The following is a 19,864-nucleotide window of genomic DNA, read 5'->3' as shown; positions in this document are numbered from 1 at the left end:
AGCAAGCCTCCTCAGCTCGTAGAGTTATCTGAATCCTGACAGCTAACACAGCTGAGTCAGAATCCTTCTCTTCCAGAGCTGACAGACTCCTCTCTGCCAGACTCTGCTCTGCTCTCTGACAGACTCTGATTAGAACTGTCCTCACTCTAAGTGCTGCAAGCACTCTAGCTCCCCCTAGCTTTGGCTAAACGTTATTAGACCTTTTCCGACCAATCAGGTGGGTTCTTTGCTTGTGGAGCCTTTTTCTTTACTCTTGCTGTTGCTAAGGCCTTCTTAACTAGGCCTGCTATACGCCAGCCCTTCAGGGTGGGGCAAGTTCATTGCAACGCTCTTCTCTCAGAATACAGTCCCAGTTGCAAAACTAGGTGGTTTTTAACTAGTTGCTGTAGAAATTTTATTGTAAGAATACTGTTTATCCTTAAAAAGTAGGTCATAGATTCTGTCCCTTCTTAGGCTGCCATCAAATTGGTATTTTTTAACCAAAGTTGTATTAATTTCAGAATTTACGAGCAATTAAAAAAAAACTTTTACAGAGAAACATATTGTAACATATTTACATCTGAAGATTAGATGGAACTTAATGCTAGCTATATTTGAAGTTTGAGAGACCCTTCGTTATCAGTCAAACAAACAACAATATTATTGTATAACATTAACATCTGTGTACAAACTATAATACATACACTGGTGAAAAGAAGAGGTGTTAGTATATTATCTGGATTGTACCCAGTGTAAAAATTGTAGTCACGCTAGGATCACTGCCTAAAACTCCTTGGAAGAAAGCTTGGAGACAAATGTGATACACATAAAATGAATAATTAGTGATCATGCTAAACTTGACCAAGATTTCCCAACCATTTGGATTGTCGGATACATGACAAGAGCATCTTGCTGATGAAATGCTTTAGCCACAGAAACAGAAATGTAGAAAACTAACCTAAAACAAGTCCCAGGTTTTTTGAAGCTACATGCTACCAGATGTGTGAATTCTGCCCATGCATGAGACATGAAAGAGTAATAGTTTTATGTTGAGCGGTTATGTCCTAGAATAAGGAATGGTTATATCATGCAGTCATCTAAACCTCACTGATGTTGAAGGGAAGAGATGACTTTTTAGTAGAAGCCTGTTTTGTGAGCTGAGAACCATGTAGCCATTCTGTTGCTTTTACTTCTTCCACTTACTGCTAAACTGATTAGCAGAATGTACCATCTCCACAAGTTAAATATGTTTAGATGAGGGCTGCTGAAATGAGAAACAATACCACAAGCCAAATTCATGGATTTCTGAGTTATAGTCAGTCTCTTGTAGCCTTCAGGTCATGCAGTTATTTTCTTGGATTAAAAAAATATGTTGCTCATTTAACATTCTGATTGCAATAAGCAGTCATTAGTAGAAAGAGACACCAAAGCAAGATATATTTTCAGAAAGGCAAAAGATAAATTATTCTATAATTATTGTAGCATTGTTTGTTTGCTTTGTTGTTTAGCCCCCTCATACAGTAAGATCTGTTAACCTGATTAAGCCAAACCATTTTGGGGTGTTTTGCATTTATTGATTTTTGCTGTGAATAAGTTTTGCATATCAGGCCGTTAAAAAACACCTTTCCTATATAAGATTCATCAACTGTTTTATCAGCTGAACAGGCCTAAGGCTCTCATAAGGTTGAGTTTTGGATGAAGGAAAGATTTGTATTATACTACTAGTCACGCAGATATTCAGAGTGGAATGAGGATCATAGTTTAATTTAATTTGAGTGCCCTAAGGTATGTTCTTTTATGGGCTGCATTCCCATCGTCAGTGCTCTGTAATTCCAATCTTGGTACGTTAAATTCTTGACTTCACACTTTTACACAAAGGATTATAACTTACCCATGACAGTAAACCTTTAGATGCGATCTCAGGTTCGCTAAAACTACAACATGTTTCAAATTTTAGTTCTCAGTATCTCCAGTTAAAGGAATCAGATAATAATTATGGAAGTCCTCTGCTGGAGAGTCTGGAGAGCCATTGCCAGTCGTAATAGACATATTGACCTTAATGTTTATAACTTTATTAAGCACACTTTTCTCCCCAACAAGGATCCAAACTGGATTTACCAAAAATACTAACACAATGTTGGAAAAATTAAACATAAAAATCAATGTAAAAAAACCAAGCAAAATACTTAAGGGTCACAAAATGTCCTGTGCTGAGCTGAAAGCCATCAAGTGGATCCGTCATGACAGAATAGTGACTTGAATCAGTAACCTTTTTTGAGATACAGTGGCCAAAATGGAATGCTTCCAAATAAAACTGTCCTGTAGATGTATTGCCCTAACCTGGATAACTCAGGCTAGCCTGATCTTGTCAGATCTCAGGGTCAACCCTGGCTAATATTTGGACGGGAGACCTCCAAGGAATACCAAGGCCATGATGTGGAAGCAAGCTATGGCAAACCACCTCAAAATGTCACTTGCTTTGAAAACCCTACAGAATTGCCATAAGTAAGCTGACAGCAACAAATGTTTTACAATATTTGCGGTTTTATTTTCTCCAGTACAAAGTTTGCCTGTTTCACACTGAGTCTAAGTTTTCATTGTGCTTTCCACTGCAACCCCAAGATCTCTTTCAGCCTTTGCTTTAGGCCGTTCAGACACCATCACCAAATGTATTTAAAATTAGGGGTGGGTTTTTTTGCAATTTCACAAGATTACAAATACCAATCCATTTCACTATCCAATAAGAAAATACTGACTTTAGAAGGAAGCTCTTCTAAGAAAAAGCTCTTCTAAAATTAAAAATTAAGAAACTGATAACAGCAATGGTAATTTCCTGGCCTTTTCCATGAGAGTGTTCCTAAAGGCTTAGAACTTGATAGAGAAACCTGGAACCAAACTGATGGACAGCACAATTCCCTAAACGATGGAACAACAAGGAGATGGTGATGAGAACACTGTAAGTGGTGCAGAAGGAGTCATTCACAAATATGGAACTTAAGTCATGAAGGACTGGAGATTTAAGAACTGAAACTTGAAGCAAATGGTCAGTCAGTGGAATGGAATGTGTCCCCAGTTAACAAAAATTCTCCAGCATTTTGTACTAACTGAAGCTTCCTTGTTGTTTTTAAAAGCAACCCAAAATGGACTAAGTTGCAGTAATCCAACTGAGAAGCTGCAAAAGTATGGATCATTATGCAGAGGTGTACAGCCTATAGGGACATGGGGTTACCCATGTCCTCGAGTGCACACTTTCAATCACGTGGTGCTCAGTGGCCATCTGCCACCACCAAGCCCTGCCCCCTGGCCTCCATGCATGCCGGCTTTTGCCCTACCCAGGCCCTGGGGATGGCAGGAGCCACCCTGCAGAGAGGTGAGGAGTGGGGCTCAGTTCAAACCCCGAGCATGAGGGGGCCTGGGGGTAAGGGGCACTTAGAGGAGATGTTGCCCCCGGGCACCATTTCCCCTCAATATGTTTCTGGGCAGGTTACCTGAATCTAGAAAGGAGGATAACTTTCAAATAATGTGTACATAAAAAATGGCATTCCTAACAACTACACGATCCTATTTTTTCTAAAGGACATACTGGGTTAATGAAATTTCACAAACTTTTCACATAGTCTGCAGCTTAAAGATTTAACTTATTCCAGAAAAGGGAGGTATTGGTAGTTCCAACCAGCATCACCTCTATCTTGTTTAGATTCATTTTCAGCTTGTTCCTTCTCAGACACTTCCAAAATCCTAAATACATTAAACAGTAGAGAGTACATTACAGCAGTTGGATAAATCAATATTTGATCAATCTAATCAATTTTCATTAATTTTATATCATCATTTGCATTGCTGAAATCAAATGAAATTCAGCTATTATATGGGGGCTCATCCAAGAAAATGACAAAGGAGCTCAATATGGGATGAAATAATTTATGGGGTTTTTTAGGTTGTTACAAAACAAAAGCAGCCACAATTCCCTTGCCTAACCTTTCATTTGTATAGTCAGTCATTTCTGTAGAGCAACTTTGTGCATGCTGAGGGCTGTGGTGGCACGGATCCTTTTCTAGCATCTCAGTAACCAAAAAAACACATATGCCATGATCCAGAGACCTACTTTAGGTATGCCCGAGGGCTTGGATATGTCCCTTTTCTTCTTTGAACAGATGACCTCTTTGAACAGCTACACTGACAGTCCCTGCATGCTGGATTAAAAAGACTTCAAGATGAACAATATTGAATCTTCAAAAAATCAATGTCAAAGAGCTTCTTTGTGTGTTGGAATGTCATTATATTTTTATGGCAGCCCGGCATGTGTGGCTTTGCTTATTATACAAATACCCTTTGCGTTCTTGTTAAAATGTGCAAGTTGTTTGAATAATTATAAAGACTGAAAGAATGGTACTTTCTAGAGGTTCTCTGCCTTCTAAAGGGTCCCATCAAAATATTCATAAGCAAGCAATGAAATGTGTAAGGATGCAGCTGCTCTCTGAATGCTCGTGCAACTCCCATGAATATTTCATGAAGGCTGCATGTGCAGGGGAGATCACCATTTTTATGAACTGGAATTTGCAGACCTAGGTTGCTAGTGGTTTATTATTCATGTAAATATTCCATAGGCCCTATAGATGCACAGAATGTGTCTTTGAATCTATATGTTAAATTATTAAACACTGGGAAAACTGAAGTTTTGTTAAATGGAAGATTGAGGACCAGGAGCATCATCTAACAGTCTCATCTTATGCACTGCACATATTTATCCACAGAGTCAAGGTGGCAGACATTATGTAAGCAGATCAAAGAGGGGAAAAACCAACCCAACCCTCACTAAAATGAAAACAAAAAACTAAACTAAACAGAACACCCAGTCAGACAGTCACCAATCCATAAGATCAGTAGCCAGAGGCATAGCGCCAATGGGGTGGGGTGGGACGCGACACCCTGGGCGGATCCGCGGTGGAGGTGTGGCCAGGACACAGAGTGGGGTTCCGGGGGGGTTCTGGTGCAGGGGTGGGCAACACTGCAGCAGGGGCACAGGGAACATGTACGCCCAGAGCAGAGTTTCCCTTCAATCCACCTCTGTCAGTAGCCCTGGAGAAAATGGCTACTTTGTAGGGTGGATTCTATGGTATTATTTCCCTGCTGAGATCCTGTCCCTTCTCAAACCTCACCCTTTCCATTAGCTTTATTTTTTCAGTCATATCACATCATGGGTCTTTTCTGCATGTACTGTTTCCAAGTCCAGTATCCTTTACCTGTGCATTGGCTTTTTGCATTTGTTGTGGCAGTGGTACAGCAGGATCATTAGATAATAGATGGGTTTGCACCAGGACTGTTTGCTAACAATGTGCTTGTACTATTTGTTTTAGAAAATATATTTTCTATTCTCTTGAAGTCTTCTTTAATTAATTCAGATTATATTAGCAACAAATCAGTTGCTGTAAATGTTGAAAGGCATTATCAGTGGTTGTCACAAATGGGGGTAATTTATCCTAAAATAATCAAATAAAAAAGTTCTACTGCACAGCCATTTTCAATGGAATGGGTAGCTGTCTGTCTTCTAACAGATGTCTGTCCCATAAGGGAAATAAGCGTCTGAAGATTTCTATTCCTAGCCTTAAAAATTGTGAGTTGATTTCCTTCCCATTTAGCTTTTTGTCATTCTGAACTATTCACTAAAGTAGACGAGAAGACGAGAAGGCATGTTCAGAGAAGACATTTTATCACTTTAAAATAACTGCCTTTTGATGTTATTGGGGGAAGGGAATGAACTGTTTATGACTTTTTTGGTGAGTACATATAAAATGGGATCTGTGTGTGTGTGTGTGTGTGTGTGTGTGTGTGTGAGAGAGAGAGAGAGAGAGAGAGAGAGAGACTTTCATTTAAACAAATCAAATAAAAACAAGGGTCTAAAATACAAATTACTAAATACCTAGACATCAGAATATACAAGTTTGAACCAGCTTTCTGTCATTCTGGACAGAAAAACATCCCATTTTTCAGACTTTTCACTGTGTAAGTTGGCTTGTAATGATGAATGTACTTCATCAGCTTCTCCAACCACTCCTCCTTGGGATTATATTTGTCTTCCAATTCTGGGTAAGGATTAACCTTGCTGATGTTAGAGCATTAAGCACAAATTCATGGATGTCTTTCCAGAGGAAATCCACACAATTCAACAAGAAAACCTTAAGGGATAATGGTAATTCTTTCTTTATACCTTGAGAGATTGTAGCAATCATATTCCAGTATTCTACTGCTCTGCTGCATTTCCACCATAAATGTATAAGATTTGCATTAGCTATTCCACAAATCCAACAATCCTATTTAGCCCCCTAATAATTTTTTGCCAATTTAGATGGTGACAGAGCAACTGGTACAGTATTTTTGTTAAATTTTCTTTGACAGAAAGGTTCACAGAAAATTTTAAACTTCTTAACATGAACACCAAAACCTTGCGATTTAATGGGGCTTTCAAAACTGTTGTCCAGATTTTGGGGGGTATGGGCTTTAGAGAGTAAGCTCTTCCTTGGCTCTTGAAAGCTCATACCATAAAAACATGAATAACATGAGAAATAGAAGAAAACTGAACATTTAAAGTACACAGTGCTTTTCGAAAACCAAAATTAAAGACACATCTTGATAGGAAACTTTAATTTTTGAATAAATTAAATGTTATTCCTGTTGATTATGCACAAGGTGTCTGCTGGCAGTGGGGACAAATGTCCATCACAGCAAGATTTCTTGTACAAACCTATTTCTTGGAGCTGCACTTTCACTTTCCATTCTCTCCACTTCTAGCATGACTTTTAATTTGCTTCTCTGCCAGAGCAGGGAGATTTGCCAGTGAACACAGCTTTGCTCCAGACATCTTCCCTCTGCCTATGATGAGCATTCCCATTCCCTCACACTGCCGTCCATGTCTTCCCCCTCACCCTGTTCCATGTTGCCAGCTCCATCCTGCTTCTCTAAATTGTTAGATTGATTTAAATATATTAATAACAGAGGCCCTTTCCGCACAGGCGGAATATGGCGGCCTGGGGATGGCAAAAACGCCGTCCCCAGGCCGCCATTCGCACAGGGGGCGCAGCTGCATCGCAGCTGCAGTGCAGCTGCACCGCCCTCATGCCACCCGACCGGCGTGAAGCCAGCGTTCCCAAACCACGCTTCCCCATCATGGTTTTTCGGGAACGCCGGCTTGGAACCGCTGCCGTGCGAATGGCAGCGGCTTCCAAGCGCCTTCCCCCCCCCACTGGGTGACTTACCAGTCCCTGGAGCGGCAGGGCAGGGGGGCATGTCCCCTGGCCTCGGCGACGTGCCAGAGGGCCGCGGGACTGGTAAGTCGCCCAGACGAAAGGCGCAGCTCTGCGCAGTCGTCCCAGCCGGTTCCGGGACCGTCCATGCGGACGGTCCCAGCGCCGTCGGGTGGGCGTGAGTAACGCCGACCCAGCCCCTTCCGCCTCCGTGCAGAAGGGGCCAGAGAGTTTATTTGTGCAAGGAACAGTACAAGAAAGGTCTCTTTTTGGCTCCACTCCACTTCCCCCTTCTTTGCTTCTGCCCTCGCTTATGATCAGAAGGGCTTTTAAAAACTTTATTTCAAACAAGACTCTATTTTAAAGCAAGCCCTTCCTCTTGTGGCAACAGGAACAGAGAGAGAGAGAGAGAGAGAGAGTGAGTGTAAGGAGGGGAGGGGCAGAGAATATCAGCTCTGGTCTTAAGGCTACCAGTTGTGATGAGATCTGTGCTTTTAAGGCTATGTTGATGGGCAGACCTTTTTTGCTGGTTTTTTTGTCTAGAGTTGAAAGACAAACTCCTGTTGTCCTCCATTGCCAGTGTTCAGTCTCGTGAGAAACAGGAGAAAAATTGAGGAGCAGAGTGTCAAAGCCATTCCCTACAACCGTCAGGAAATTTACCCAATGTTTGTGGGGTTTGCCATAGAGACTGGGGAAGCTGAGCATAACAGGGGAGTGGCTTCCTTTCCTTGTCTGTACTCCTCAACATTTCCCAGGGATTATGGGTATGGACCTCACTGCCATACTTTGTTTTCTGAGCTGGAGATTTCATGTAGCAGGCCATACAAATTAAAGGATAAGTACCCAATGCAAGCACTAGGTCCCATGGGATGATATTACATCACAAGATTAACTAGGTAGGCTATGTTCATGGAGTGGTTTGCAATTGTCCCAGCCATCTACACAGTGATTACTTGAGCAATTTTCAATTACTGGATGTCGTTATACTGTTTCTTAGTTGTCCTTGATTTTATTTAATGTGGCAAATGTCGTGAAAATTCTCTGTTTCATGTTGCACTTGAATGGAGAGCATAGTCACAGTTTAAGCTAATAAGACAAAGCCTTGAAGTATAATTTCTGCACAGCGTAGTGCAGCAGATTGTCAGAAAGTTTTGATCATGTTACTGTTAATTATGCACTGTATTTATCTAACCTATTTGAATAGGATCCAGAGCTTGTGCGTAACATCTGCCGCTGGGTGAGACAAGCTGTTCAGATTCCTTTCTTTGCCAAGCTGACCCCCAATGTCACAAATATTGTGAACATTGCAGTGGCTGCACAACAAGGTAACAAACCTAGATGTGTCCCTTTGGATTGGGATTTAGGCTTGTAACTTGATGGCAAATAATGACAGATAGCTCCATTTATCTCCAGCCATGGGGGAGGGGGAGTAAGGGAGGAGGTATGCACCTGAGTTACAGAGTTTTTTTTTCTCAGATTACTATCTTGAAACAAGGTGTCACTCATTCCTTTGACCTCAGATTGGAACCCCTTTATGCTTCAGTGTAAGGATTTCCCTCGCAGGATCCTCCCTGGCCATCTGTATTAACTAAAGGGACCTAAATAGTTTGTATATTGCATAGTCTGTGCCTATTCCCACACTAAATGCCTTCCATAAGTGAAAGGTTCCTTGCCTTGCCTTGTGTTTTTTTTTTGGTTGTACCTGTGGAAGAATACCAGAAATTATGCTGATTCAAAGATTACCAGGAGCTTCTTACATGGTGGAGGCATAATATTTCTACGATGCTACTCTGAGTGTGTATTGTTTGTATTCTCCTTCCAATGCCTGTTTATACAGATGCCTCAAAAAGGAGGAAACGATTGCATGAATCAAACACTTTCATGGGATTCCCAGTTCATTCATGAAACCATCTGTTTGGTAGAGTGTGTGGAACACTATACTTCTACTACTTGAAGATGAAAACAACATACTACTGAGGAGTGAACAATCCTCTGTGAACCCCTCTCAAGAAATTTTTCTGATATGGCAACTCATCTCCAGTTAGAGGATCTGGTTGTAGATCATGTGAAAAGGGACTTTTGTTTGAGACCTGGAGAGCCACTGCACAGTACAGACTTTGATAAACCAGTGACCAATAGGACACAATCATGTGCTCCAGTTCCCAATGTACTCTTGTTGCTTTGAGCCATTTCAAATGTTACCCAGAGGTACACATTCACTTTCATGATTCAGGATATAGTTGTAGCTTAGTACATCTCCCTGATACATCTATACATTGTCAGTATTGCTAAGATAATGTGTTTGAGTGTGCCTGAAATTATTTAAATGCATTATAGAAATTATTAATTATAACTAATTCCTTAAGGTTGATAGTTACATAGAAAGTGAGGTTCACTTAATAGTCTTTGGGCTGCTGTTATGGATTAATTTTCACTGTCTGTTATCACTGACATTGTTCACAGGTGGTGCAGATGGTGTTACAGCAACCAATACTGTTTCAGGACTGATGGGTCTGAGAGCAGATGGAAGACCTTGGCCTGCTGTCGGACTGGGGAAGAAGACCACATTTGGCGGAGTGTCAGGTAGATGTTGACCTTTCCTGTTCAAAATGACTCTTGAGTCCATCAAATTATCAGGAGGCTCTTGTAGCACAACTAGGATGTTGTGTTTGCTATGGCATGCTGAGATCTTAATGCTTGTTGTGGGTCAAGATTTTTAACAGTCATGACAGATGGAACAGATTGAGAGTGAACACTCTTGGGTCGCCCTTTCCTTAATGGTGATACACTGCAATGGAATGCAGTGATAGAATCCCACTGTGGAACAGGGAATTTCTTTTCTCTTGCAATCCACAGTTTTCTTAGAGTTTTTTCATTCTGTCATAGCTCTCAGGCCACATGTTAGACAGAGGTTAGGCAAAGGGCATCGCAAGAAAAAAATGCAAACATCCCCAATACAGTGAGCAGTTTTTATAAATTTCACTTGGCATCTTTCTCCTTTCTCACTATTTTCATAAGTGTTTCCCCATGGGATATATAACCACCAATCTATTATTTCCTGATTCCACCCCTACAACCATCTGTGTGATACACACATTTTTAATATGCTGGATTCCAGTGCAGAATGATATTTTAACCCTGGATCGGGGGGGGGGGGGGGTGCTAACTAATGCAGTGGTTTATTTTCACTGATGGATTAATCACTTCAACCCCGTGCCCTCAGTTACTGTGACAACATGAATCTGGTCCTGCAGAGACAATGCCATGCATTTCTGGTCTGTAGTGGTACAGAGATTAGTCTCCTTGGAGATATAAACAGTGGTAAATATTCATAGCATAATAGTGTCCTACTGTTTAAGCAAAATGCAGCTGAATCAGGCCAAATATATTTGGAGGAGGCTGGACAGACAAAGGAGAACAGTGTTCTTTCATGTTGTTCTATTGTGTGTCAAGAAACAGGAAGGCTGTTTGGGGGTGATTAGCTTGCTGGGGTTTTTTTTAATTGACTTATAACTGTATAGAAACTAGTTATGGCAATAAATTGGTCCCTAGTCTTATATATCTAGCCACCCTTTGCAGGAAGGTTATAATGACTGCTATTTAAAATAAAAAATAAAATTCAGGAACGAGCATTGACTTACTGCAGACCTAAAAGATATCCAGTTATCTGTATGAAGGGTAAGAGGAGGAGAATAAGACGGGCAGACAGGAGAGGAAGAGGGAATACACTTGCAAACTCTTGGGTCTTGAGTACTTCCTACGCTTTATTATCCTATTTCAATTTTTTCCAGGCTGCCATGTTGACAGCAAAAGAATAAAAGAGGTCACAGAGGGTGCTGTGCATTAAAAATTAATAAAAGAACTATTGCAGTAGTATTTTATATACGTAACCCCGTTCACTTTTTTCCCCATCTAAAGCTGCCATTTCTGAATATTCCTCCATGGCATGTCAGTCCAATAAAATGCTAGAATTGCTGCATTATGAAAAGCATGTCCTCTATGCCACAAATTTAAAGCATGAGCATGGTGTGGATTACAGCAGCATCTGACCTCTTGGCCCTTGTCATGCCTGTCCCTACTTCCATTGGGGGGGGGGGGGGAATCTGTTTTCATGGTTGATAATTCACCCCTTTGGGTAGAGGGGGAAAATCAATTTCTGCCAGAAAGCTCATGAGAAGTGAGGAAATTTTTCCACTGAACTTAAGTGGACTTTAAATATTCGGTAGTCTTTGCAATGTTACTTTATTCTTCTTTAACTTTTACAGAACTGCTTAATAAAAGGGAGGGGAAAGCAACATGAAGTGATCTAACTAAAGGAAAGCCTCATTGATTTCAAGGAGAGTTAAGCAAGTAATTAGGTCTTCTATTATATTCTTAAAAGTACATAAATTTGATATATTCCTGAAAAGTAGGTGACTAAACAGTGAAACTGCTTAAAGCTTAATTTGTGAAAAACATGTGTATTTAGGTGAGATACCAAAGAGTTCTCTTGTGTGTTTCTAATTGTTTGTATAAGGAATAGATATGAAGGTACGTGTTCTGATAACTCTGGATTTGCATCGTGTGACCCGGGAATTTAGCTTCTGGGCCTGAATTTTCTGGACCCAAAAATAATTTGGACTCTTCAAACTATTTCTCTCCTAGGGCTCATACAATTTAAGGGAGATACTCATTCCCTTGGCCCTGTTCTGCTGTGGCAGGTACTTCTGTGTATTTCTTCCATGTCATTCCTGCTTTGCAGAGAAGAAGAAGAGTTTGGATTTTTACCCCCCTTTCTCTCCTGTAAGGAGACTCAAAGGGGCTTACAATCTCCTTTCCCTCCCCCCCCAACAACAAATACCCTGTGAGATGGGTGGGGCTGAGAGAGCTCTGAAGAGCTGTGACTCGCCCAAAGTCACCCAGCTGCTGAGTGTTGGAGTGCACAGGCTAATCTAGTCCCCCAGATAAGCCTCCACAGCTCAAGTGGCAGAGTGGGGAATCAAACCCTGTTCTCGAGATTAGAGTGCACCTGCTCTTAACCACTACGCTACTGCTGCTCCCTGCACATACACACCTTTGAAGAATTTATACAGTGACTCCTTTCTTGCATTGGGACATAAATTTCTAATTGGTTTAAAATGACAAAGTGGAGTTGTCCTGTAGTGAACAATTCAGTTAGATAAGGGTTGCCCTTCCCATGCCATTGTTGGTCCATGTTGAAGCAGTACATCCCTAGGAGTGTGCTCCAATTTGGATTATACAGGATCAGACCTGTAAACCTCTATGAGTTGTACAGGTGATATTGTTTCGGATAGACTGTTTTCCTTCTCTTTTTTCTGTTTCATATCATCACTAGTTAAATGTTCTTACTGGATTTCACAACATCTCAAGAAATGCCTGTCAATTTCTTCCTAAAAGCACAACCCTCATTCCTGTATAGACATCCAGTGGATAGTTCCCATGACACCACAGATGGGAAAATTCTTTCCTTCCTGTCCCTCAGTTCCTACCTGCTTATATTGATTGGTAAATGCATTTCCTTTTTTGGTTGTTCTGTGCACAGTAAAATACAGGATTAAAAGTACAAATCAGTCAGTGGAGCAAGGTGCTATCACAACAGAGTGGGGAAAAACTTATTAAGAATGGGAAAGTGCCCTGATTGGAGTAAGCTGACCTGTGCTCTGATTGGTACAGCAGCCAGCTGACTCAGAGAAGGGGTCTTTCTGAGAGGAAAAGTTTTGGGAGCTTTTGGATTTGGACTCCTACGACTTGACATCAGGACCCTTAACTGTGTGTGTTAAACATCTCTCTGTGTTAAACATCTGAGGGGATTTCAATCAGAGAGTGGATTTGACTTGAAATACACTGTCAGCATATGCTGAAAGCAGAAAATACTCAGACAAAACTGGGGGTTTTATTTAGTGGTCAAGGCTGAAACTAGAATAGTAGTGAGACTTTCCACAGGTAACTATAAATAAAAGGAAATATATCTTTTGTGTGTAGAAGAAGAATCCTTAACCAGTTAGAATGGGAATTATATACAGAGAATATATGCAGCCTTGACACTGTTAGCTTCCTACTTCACATAAATCTCCCTCCTGAGGTAACTATAGCATGAACAGTAATATGACAGACTAAGTATCCACTTATACTTAGGTGGATACTTAGTCTGTCATATTACTGTTCATGCTATAGTTACCTCAGGAGGGAGATTTATGTGAAGTAGGAAGCTAACAGTGTCAAGGCTGCATATATTCTCTGTGAAAGTCTGGTAGAAGCCAGAATCACTGTGAATCCAATGGCCAATAACATCTATCTGAACCATCTTAAAGTGGAGATCATCTCATAACATCTAAGCAACTGAAGACACTTATAAAGTTTGATTAAGAATTGTCCTGGGCCGAAACTGATGTTTGTATATAGTTAATTTCTGTCTGATTTACATCCACTGAAACATCTCCTGATCCCATCTATCTTGTTCGATGAATTTTACTTTTGTTTGTTGAACCTGCCTCAGTTCTCATTGGTGCCTTGAAAAGGGGATTTGCCATAGGGGCAGAAGGCTTCCTTCACCTTTGTGGAGTTCTTAGGGCTGAGCAGACAAACACAAAACACCTCACATGCTACCATCAAAACAGCTCAATCATAGAAATGGCGGGAAAACATTCCAGAATATTTAGGAGGTTGCCTGAGTCTGCCACGAATAGTTAGGAGGATGAAGGGTCAGTAACACACACACCTTTTTAAAAAATTAATCATTCTCTTGCTGGGCCATCGCTGTGAGTTTCCCCCTACACTCTTTTGTGTATATAGTTATTACAGTGGTGTTGCAGGAACAGGAATATAAAAAAAAGCAGCTTGGATTCATTTTGGAAGAAAAACCTTATTATCTGTACAAGCCATATGTTACTTTAAAAAAAAAGCTTCCTAATTTATTCATTTCATTTTACTGTAGTTGAGATTGCTTGTAGCAGACTCTGAGTAATTTCTTTAAAAATCCAATGGCATGTATTTACTTAGTACTTTTGTATCCTGCCCTTCCTGCAGTGAGCTCAAGGTGGTGTACACTGTTCTCCCCTTTTACATTTAATCCTTACAACAACCCTGTGGGGTAAATTTGAGAGAGAGAGCATGATTGGTCCAAGGTGAGCTTCATGACAGAGAAGGGATTTGACCCTGGACGTCCAAGAGCGAACTCAACTCTTTAACCACCAGACTACACAGGGATCTAGTGCTGTAGTATATTCCACATGAAATGCAAAGTAATTTGAAGTTGGATGTATTCTATAACTTTCTTATTGCCTGTTCACATTTTGGAATATTCCATTATGAATGTTCATTTCTGTCTTAGCAAACAATCATTAATTTGTTTAGTATTGACTAATGCTTTACCATTCTTTCTCCGGCAATTTGTCCTCCTCATCAAAAGTGCCTGCTCACATGTATAAGCAAAGGTTTATATTATATCCTCTATGGGTAAGGCTGCATCTATGGGAGAAGATTGCTATAAATGGCAGTTCTGGGAGAAGTTCTGGGATTGCTATAGATGGCAGTTCTGCTTGGTTCTCTCCCAGCCAGCTGGCCTTGACGGAATGCCTCCAGCCGGGCGGCGGGCCAGAATCGGCGGCAACAACCTTGGTGGACGGCTTATCTTGCTGTCCAGGATGAGCATTCCAGTTCTCCATGAGATGGGCCCTGGATGGCCCAGGAGGAGGGGGAAGGGATTGGAGTCACCCGTTATGTTCCAAGCCTGAAGTTTAGGTAGGGAGGCTCTCATTCCTGTCATGTCGTGTGTGTGTGCTTTCTAAGATGTCTGAATAAACGGTCTTACATCCAAAAGCCTTTTATTTCTGCTCTTTGGAATTCCTTACATTATTGACAGGAATCACTTGCCTTAACGCTTTTACTGTTACATCGAAGTGGATCTCTAGGTGTTTCGACCTATTGCAGAGATTGGGAGTACGGCTACGACCATGTGGAGAAACCACGATAGCCCATAGAAGGGAGCTTCGAGCCTTCCTTCCAGATTCCGAGGATCTAGGAGAGGTAGATGGCCCGATTTCTCTGGTGACTCTCTCCAGGACCTAGAGACAGTACAAAGTTTTGCCCTTGTTGTTTCATTGGGATGTGAACAAGGTGGGTTCGATCGGCGTGGAGATGCATGAAGCGTTTGGTGCATTGCTTGTATCCATGGATCGAGCGCCTGTAGACGATTCGTTTCCCTCCGATAGCGAGTGGATTACAAACCCCAAATGCAACCAGTCCCTGAGGAACTGGCACTGACACCCATCCAATGACACCCAGGAATCCATCCGGAAAGATTCCTAGACAAGTACTTTGATGATATTCCCAAGAACGCTTGGTGGCATAGTACGGAAGTAGCGTCCCAAGACTTCACAGCTGAAGGCTGGAACAATGGCGCTGAAGGCTGGATGCGATGATGGGTAGAGGGTTCCATACTAAAACTGCTGGCTCTCCAGAGCGGAGCAACCGTGAAACGGATGGAAGAGCTCCGTGGAAGCCGGTGGGAGGAATCGAAAAGAAGTCCGTCTGAAGTGGAACTTAATCCCGACCCTGACCACCGTTCCCAATGCCCTCGAAGGGGAAAGTTGGGACGATGAAGTTCAGCCCCTGCTGCGTGAAGGCAAACTTGCCTGGGAAGCGTGACCTTGCGGAAAAACTCCTGAGAAGGAACGCGAAAATCTGCAGCGGGACCGTGAGAAGCAACGCACAGAAATCCAAATGGAGTTGGATAAGCGAAAGAGAAGCATTAGATGCGAGCAGTTCCAGCAAGAATCACCTGACAGTTCATGACAAGAGTACTGGATCAATCAAAAATGGATTTACAACGCCAGCGAGAAGTGCATCAGGGCCATCCAAACACAGAATGAACTGACTACAGCCATACAACAAGATGGGCGTGCTAAATTGGATGGTGAAAGGGCGGCCTTGCATGTCGCGCAAGGGCGCCTTATATGCGATAAGGAAAGAGAGTTGGCCGACCTAGAACAGGATTTCTGCGAAGACAGAAGACTACATGGCAAGGAATCCAGATAACGCCCACACCTTCTACCGGGCGCCTACATTACGCGCCGAATACGCGATTACTTCGAGGCCCGATTCCAGCTGACTGGCAACCCAGGAAGCCTCAGCCACTCCCGGTTCCTCCAGCCCCGCCACTTGCCTTACAGCCCGCAGGCCACCTACAGCAACAACCTCAACACTTTCTCGAGCTGTTGAGAGAGGATTTTACAGACCCCCCATCCCAGCGCGTTGTGGCGGGACTGCATCGAAAACTCCCCTACTTCATCTTACAACTTCGATGCCCATATGCAAAGAATATGATGATTTATATCGTTCTGAGCGTGAGAAAGTTCGAGACATTGGATCAGTACTGGATGGCATAGCAGCTGAATGGTTCGTTACCCTCTACGAATTACAGGCTGGCGACACTGGCACAGTGGGGGAGTTCACTCCAGAGCGTTACGCTATTACGTTTTAAGACCCTGATGCAGAAAACATTGCTATCACGGTACAGTAAAAACCATCCAGCAAAGGTAACCGTTCTTTCGCTGAATATGCCCGGGAATTTCATGCAGCGGCCAGTAAACTTCCTCCAGACTGGCCGGAAGGCATGAAAAATGTGAAGTACTTTTTCGAAGAGCATGGACATCAAACTGCAGCCCGAAAGCGGTTATCCTCATCCGAATCCGATGGACAGTAGCCGAATGGATCGAACTGGGATCACAAATTAAGCTGCCGATCTTTGCTTGTGGCGCCAGCGCAGATGGCGCGTCTGTAAAACCACAACAACACCAGCACCAAATTTTCGCAGGAGATGCAACTCCTGCCGTTATAGCTGAAACCACTTCAAGAGCGCCGTCGCCGGCAGGATTATTACTTGCGGGGGACCTGGCCACCTGGCTGCCAACTGCCCGAAGAAACAAAAACCCAAAGTTCCGACTCACGCGCATTAGCAGTAAACCTCCACGTAAATCAGGTCCGCCGCCTCAGGGGATGCGATCCTATAAAGAAGCCGCTATCGATAAGATTTCGAGGGCGGAGATGTAAAGCATTCTGCCTGTCAGCAACACCCGAGGGACATTAACCCTACTCCAGATCACGTTAATGAGTGAAGGCAGTGCTCCCCATTACCATTTTAACCACGCTAGCCAACCCAAGTAAAGAAGCATACAGCATTCTGGCCTCCGCACTTGTGGATTTCAGGGCTGTTTCCCACTGTCTCATGAGACCACAAATTATTGACGAACTTAGTTTTAGACCGAGTCAGCAATTGAAACCCATTCCGCTTCTTTAAATGGATGGTAGCCCTCTAGGCGGTGAAGGTCCGACGCGTTGTTTAAAAAACCAATAGTATTTTCTCCGTTGTGCCGACCATTGGGAGAAAATAAGTTTCATCCTTGCTCCTGTTGCTAAACACACTATTGTGTTAAGGCATGCCTTGAGGGATTTGCTCTTACATGAACCAACCATCATATGGAAAGAGCGGATCCTCCAATTCACGGATCCCCCCTGTGGAGATCACATGAGCGGGGGGGGAAAGCCCGCACCTCTCACTGAGAACGAGCTCATAAGGTCCTAAAGCTTTAAATGTATTGTCTGCCCCTGATCCTGCGGAAATCCCGCAGGCGTATCGAGACTTGTCCAGAAGTGTTTCAGGAACAGGAGTGCGACCAATTGCCCCCATATAGGGATACTGACTGCAAAATTTTACTGCAACCCGGAGACTCAGTTACCTAAAGGTAGAATCTATACATGAGTCCCACCGAGGAGAAGGAACTCAGCGCCTTCTTAGATAAAGCAACTTGGCAGCAGATTCATACGACGAGCCCGCGAAACATACCCATGCCGCCCCTGTTCTATTTGTTAAGAAAAAGGACGGTTACGTTAAGATTTTGTACTGATTACAGCAGATTGAATGCAGTGTCAGTATCCAACCGCCCTTTGCCCATAATTAAAGGCCTCTTGCTTGGATGCATTGGGCAAAGGGCGGATCTTTACTAAATTGGACTTAAGAGGAGGCTTATTACAGAGTCCGTATTGCGGAAGGCTATGAACACTTGACAGCTTTTCAATACAAAGTTTGAGACAATATGAATATTTAATAATGCCATTTGGATTAGCTGGAGCCCCAGGAGCCTTCATGGCCCTTATCAACGAAGTTTTACAAGATCTGTTATACAAAGGGGTGAGTCGTATATTTAGATGATGTATTAATTTACTCACAAAACATTGAGGAGCATAAGAAGCTGAATACGAGAAGTCTTACAACGTCTACTAAATAACTCCCTCTTTGTCAAGTTGGTCCAAGTAATGCTGTTTCCATCGGCTCCTCCATAGACTATCTGGGTTATCCCGAGATCTCTCATGAAGGTTTTGGAAATGGACCCAGCAAAAATAGCGCCCAGTAATTGAATGGCCTGCCCACCAACAGGAAGGAACTGCAATCCTTCTAGGCTTTGTAATAATTTCTATCGTGACTTTATTCCCGATTTGCTGAAATTGCCTTACCGGCTCACCGATCTCCCTCGTTACCAAAGGCAAAGACTTCGCAGGCTTCCTAAAGCCGGGGCTCCCCTTCTCTGGTCTCAAGAATGCCAGTCAGCATTCCAGCAGCTAAAAACAGCTTTTACTCACGGAACCAATTTTAAAGGCACCCAGACCCAGATCTTCCTTTCATCGATGCATGTGGATGCGTCCGGATGATAAAGCGCTAGGCGCTGCCCTCTTGCAGAAAAATAAAAGATAACAAATTGAGGTACCGTGTGCTTACTTATCCAAAAAAAGTTTTCTGGGGCTGAATTAGGAATTGGACAATGTGGGGGATAAGGAGACCCACGACTATCAAAGAAACTGCATTGAGGAGTGTTTGAAGCCACTGGCTAGAAGGAGCCAAACACCTTCAGGTTTGAGTCCAGATCACAAAAATCTGTAGCTGCCCTGTCCACACCACTCAAAATGTCTGCAAAACAATTGCGTTGGGCCGATTTTTCTCAGGTTCGCTTTCACAGTCAAAATTTCTTCTTCCCTGGTAAAAGCTTAACAAACTGGCTGATCGCGGCTGTCTACCGCCTCGGGCTGAAACATCACTTCTGAGATATCCGATGCACAGTTCTCTCTCCCTCCCAGCTGGGATTAGCTGTCACCCAATCACAAACTTCACGGCGGCTCCTCCCCTCCGACCATCCCTAACATGCGTCTCACCCTTCCTCCAGAAGGGATTCAAGGAGGCCGGGGCTCGAGAGCACTGTCGGCGGAGGAAGGGGATTCACAACTATAGCGTTTAGAAGGATGAATTGTTTGGAAGCGGGGGAGGAGTGTTAATGCGTCCCTCCTCCTCTCCGGAGGCAGGTTCGACATTTGTCATGTGATGATGCCCGTCAAGCTAAAGGCGCCGGGTTTTAGGCGTTGCATCTGGCCCGCCGACAGTTCTGAGTGAAGCTCCATGCTATAAAGACATTGAAGCGATATATCAAAGGGATTGTTCTGTCTGTTGTCGCGGGAAGCCAAAGTCGATACCGGGAAAGCTGCATGGATTATTAAAACCACCTCCCTGTTGCATCTCGACCCTGGCAGGTCATTTCCATGGATTTTTTATAACCCGATTTGCGAGGAAAGCCGCGGGAACACTGTTTTATGGGTGA

General features: G+C 42.9%; 1 protein-coding gene across 1 annotated transcript in view; it reads left to right on the top strand.

The window, feature by feature from the left end:
• DPYD (dihydropyrimidine dehydrogenase) overlaps window positions 1-19,864 on the top strand; it is a 652,845-nt gene that overhangs the window by 510,440 nt on the left and 122,541 nt on the right. Inside the window, exons 17-18 of the mRNA XM_048497540.1 lie at window positions 8,425-8,545; window positions 9,684-9,803. Coding sequence (XP_048353497.1) covers window positions 8,425-8,545; window positions 9,684-9,803 — 241 coding nt within the window. The remainder of the gene's footprint in view (window positions 1-8,424; window positions 8,546-9,683; window positions 9,804-19,864) is intronic.

This window comes from Sphaerodactylus townsendi, linkage group LG05 (genome assembly GCF_021028975.2).
Source record: "Sphaerodactylus townsendi isolate TG3544 linkage group LG05, MPM_Stown_v2.3, whole genome shotgun sequence".
Classification (NCBI taxonomy): domain Eukaryota; kingdom Metazoa; phylum Chordata; class Lepidosauria; order Squamata; family Sphaerodactylidae; genus Sphaerodactylus; species Sphaerodactylus townsendi.
This window is presented reverse-complemented; position numbering and strand designations above follow the sequence as displayed.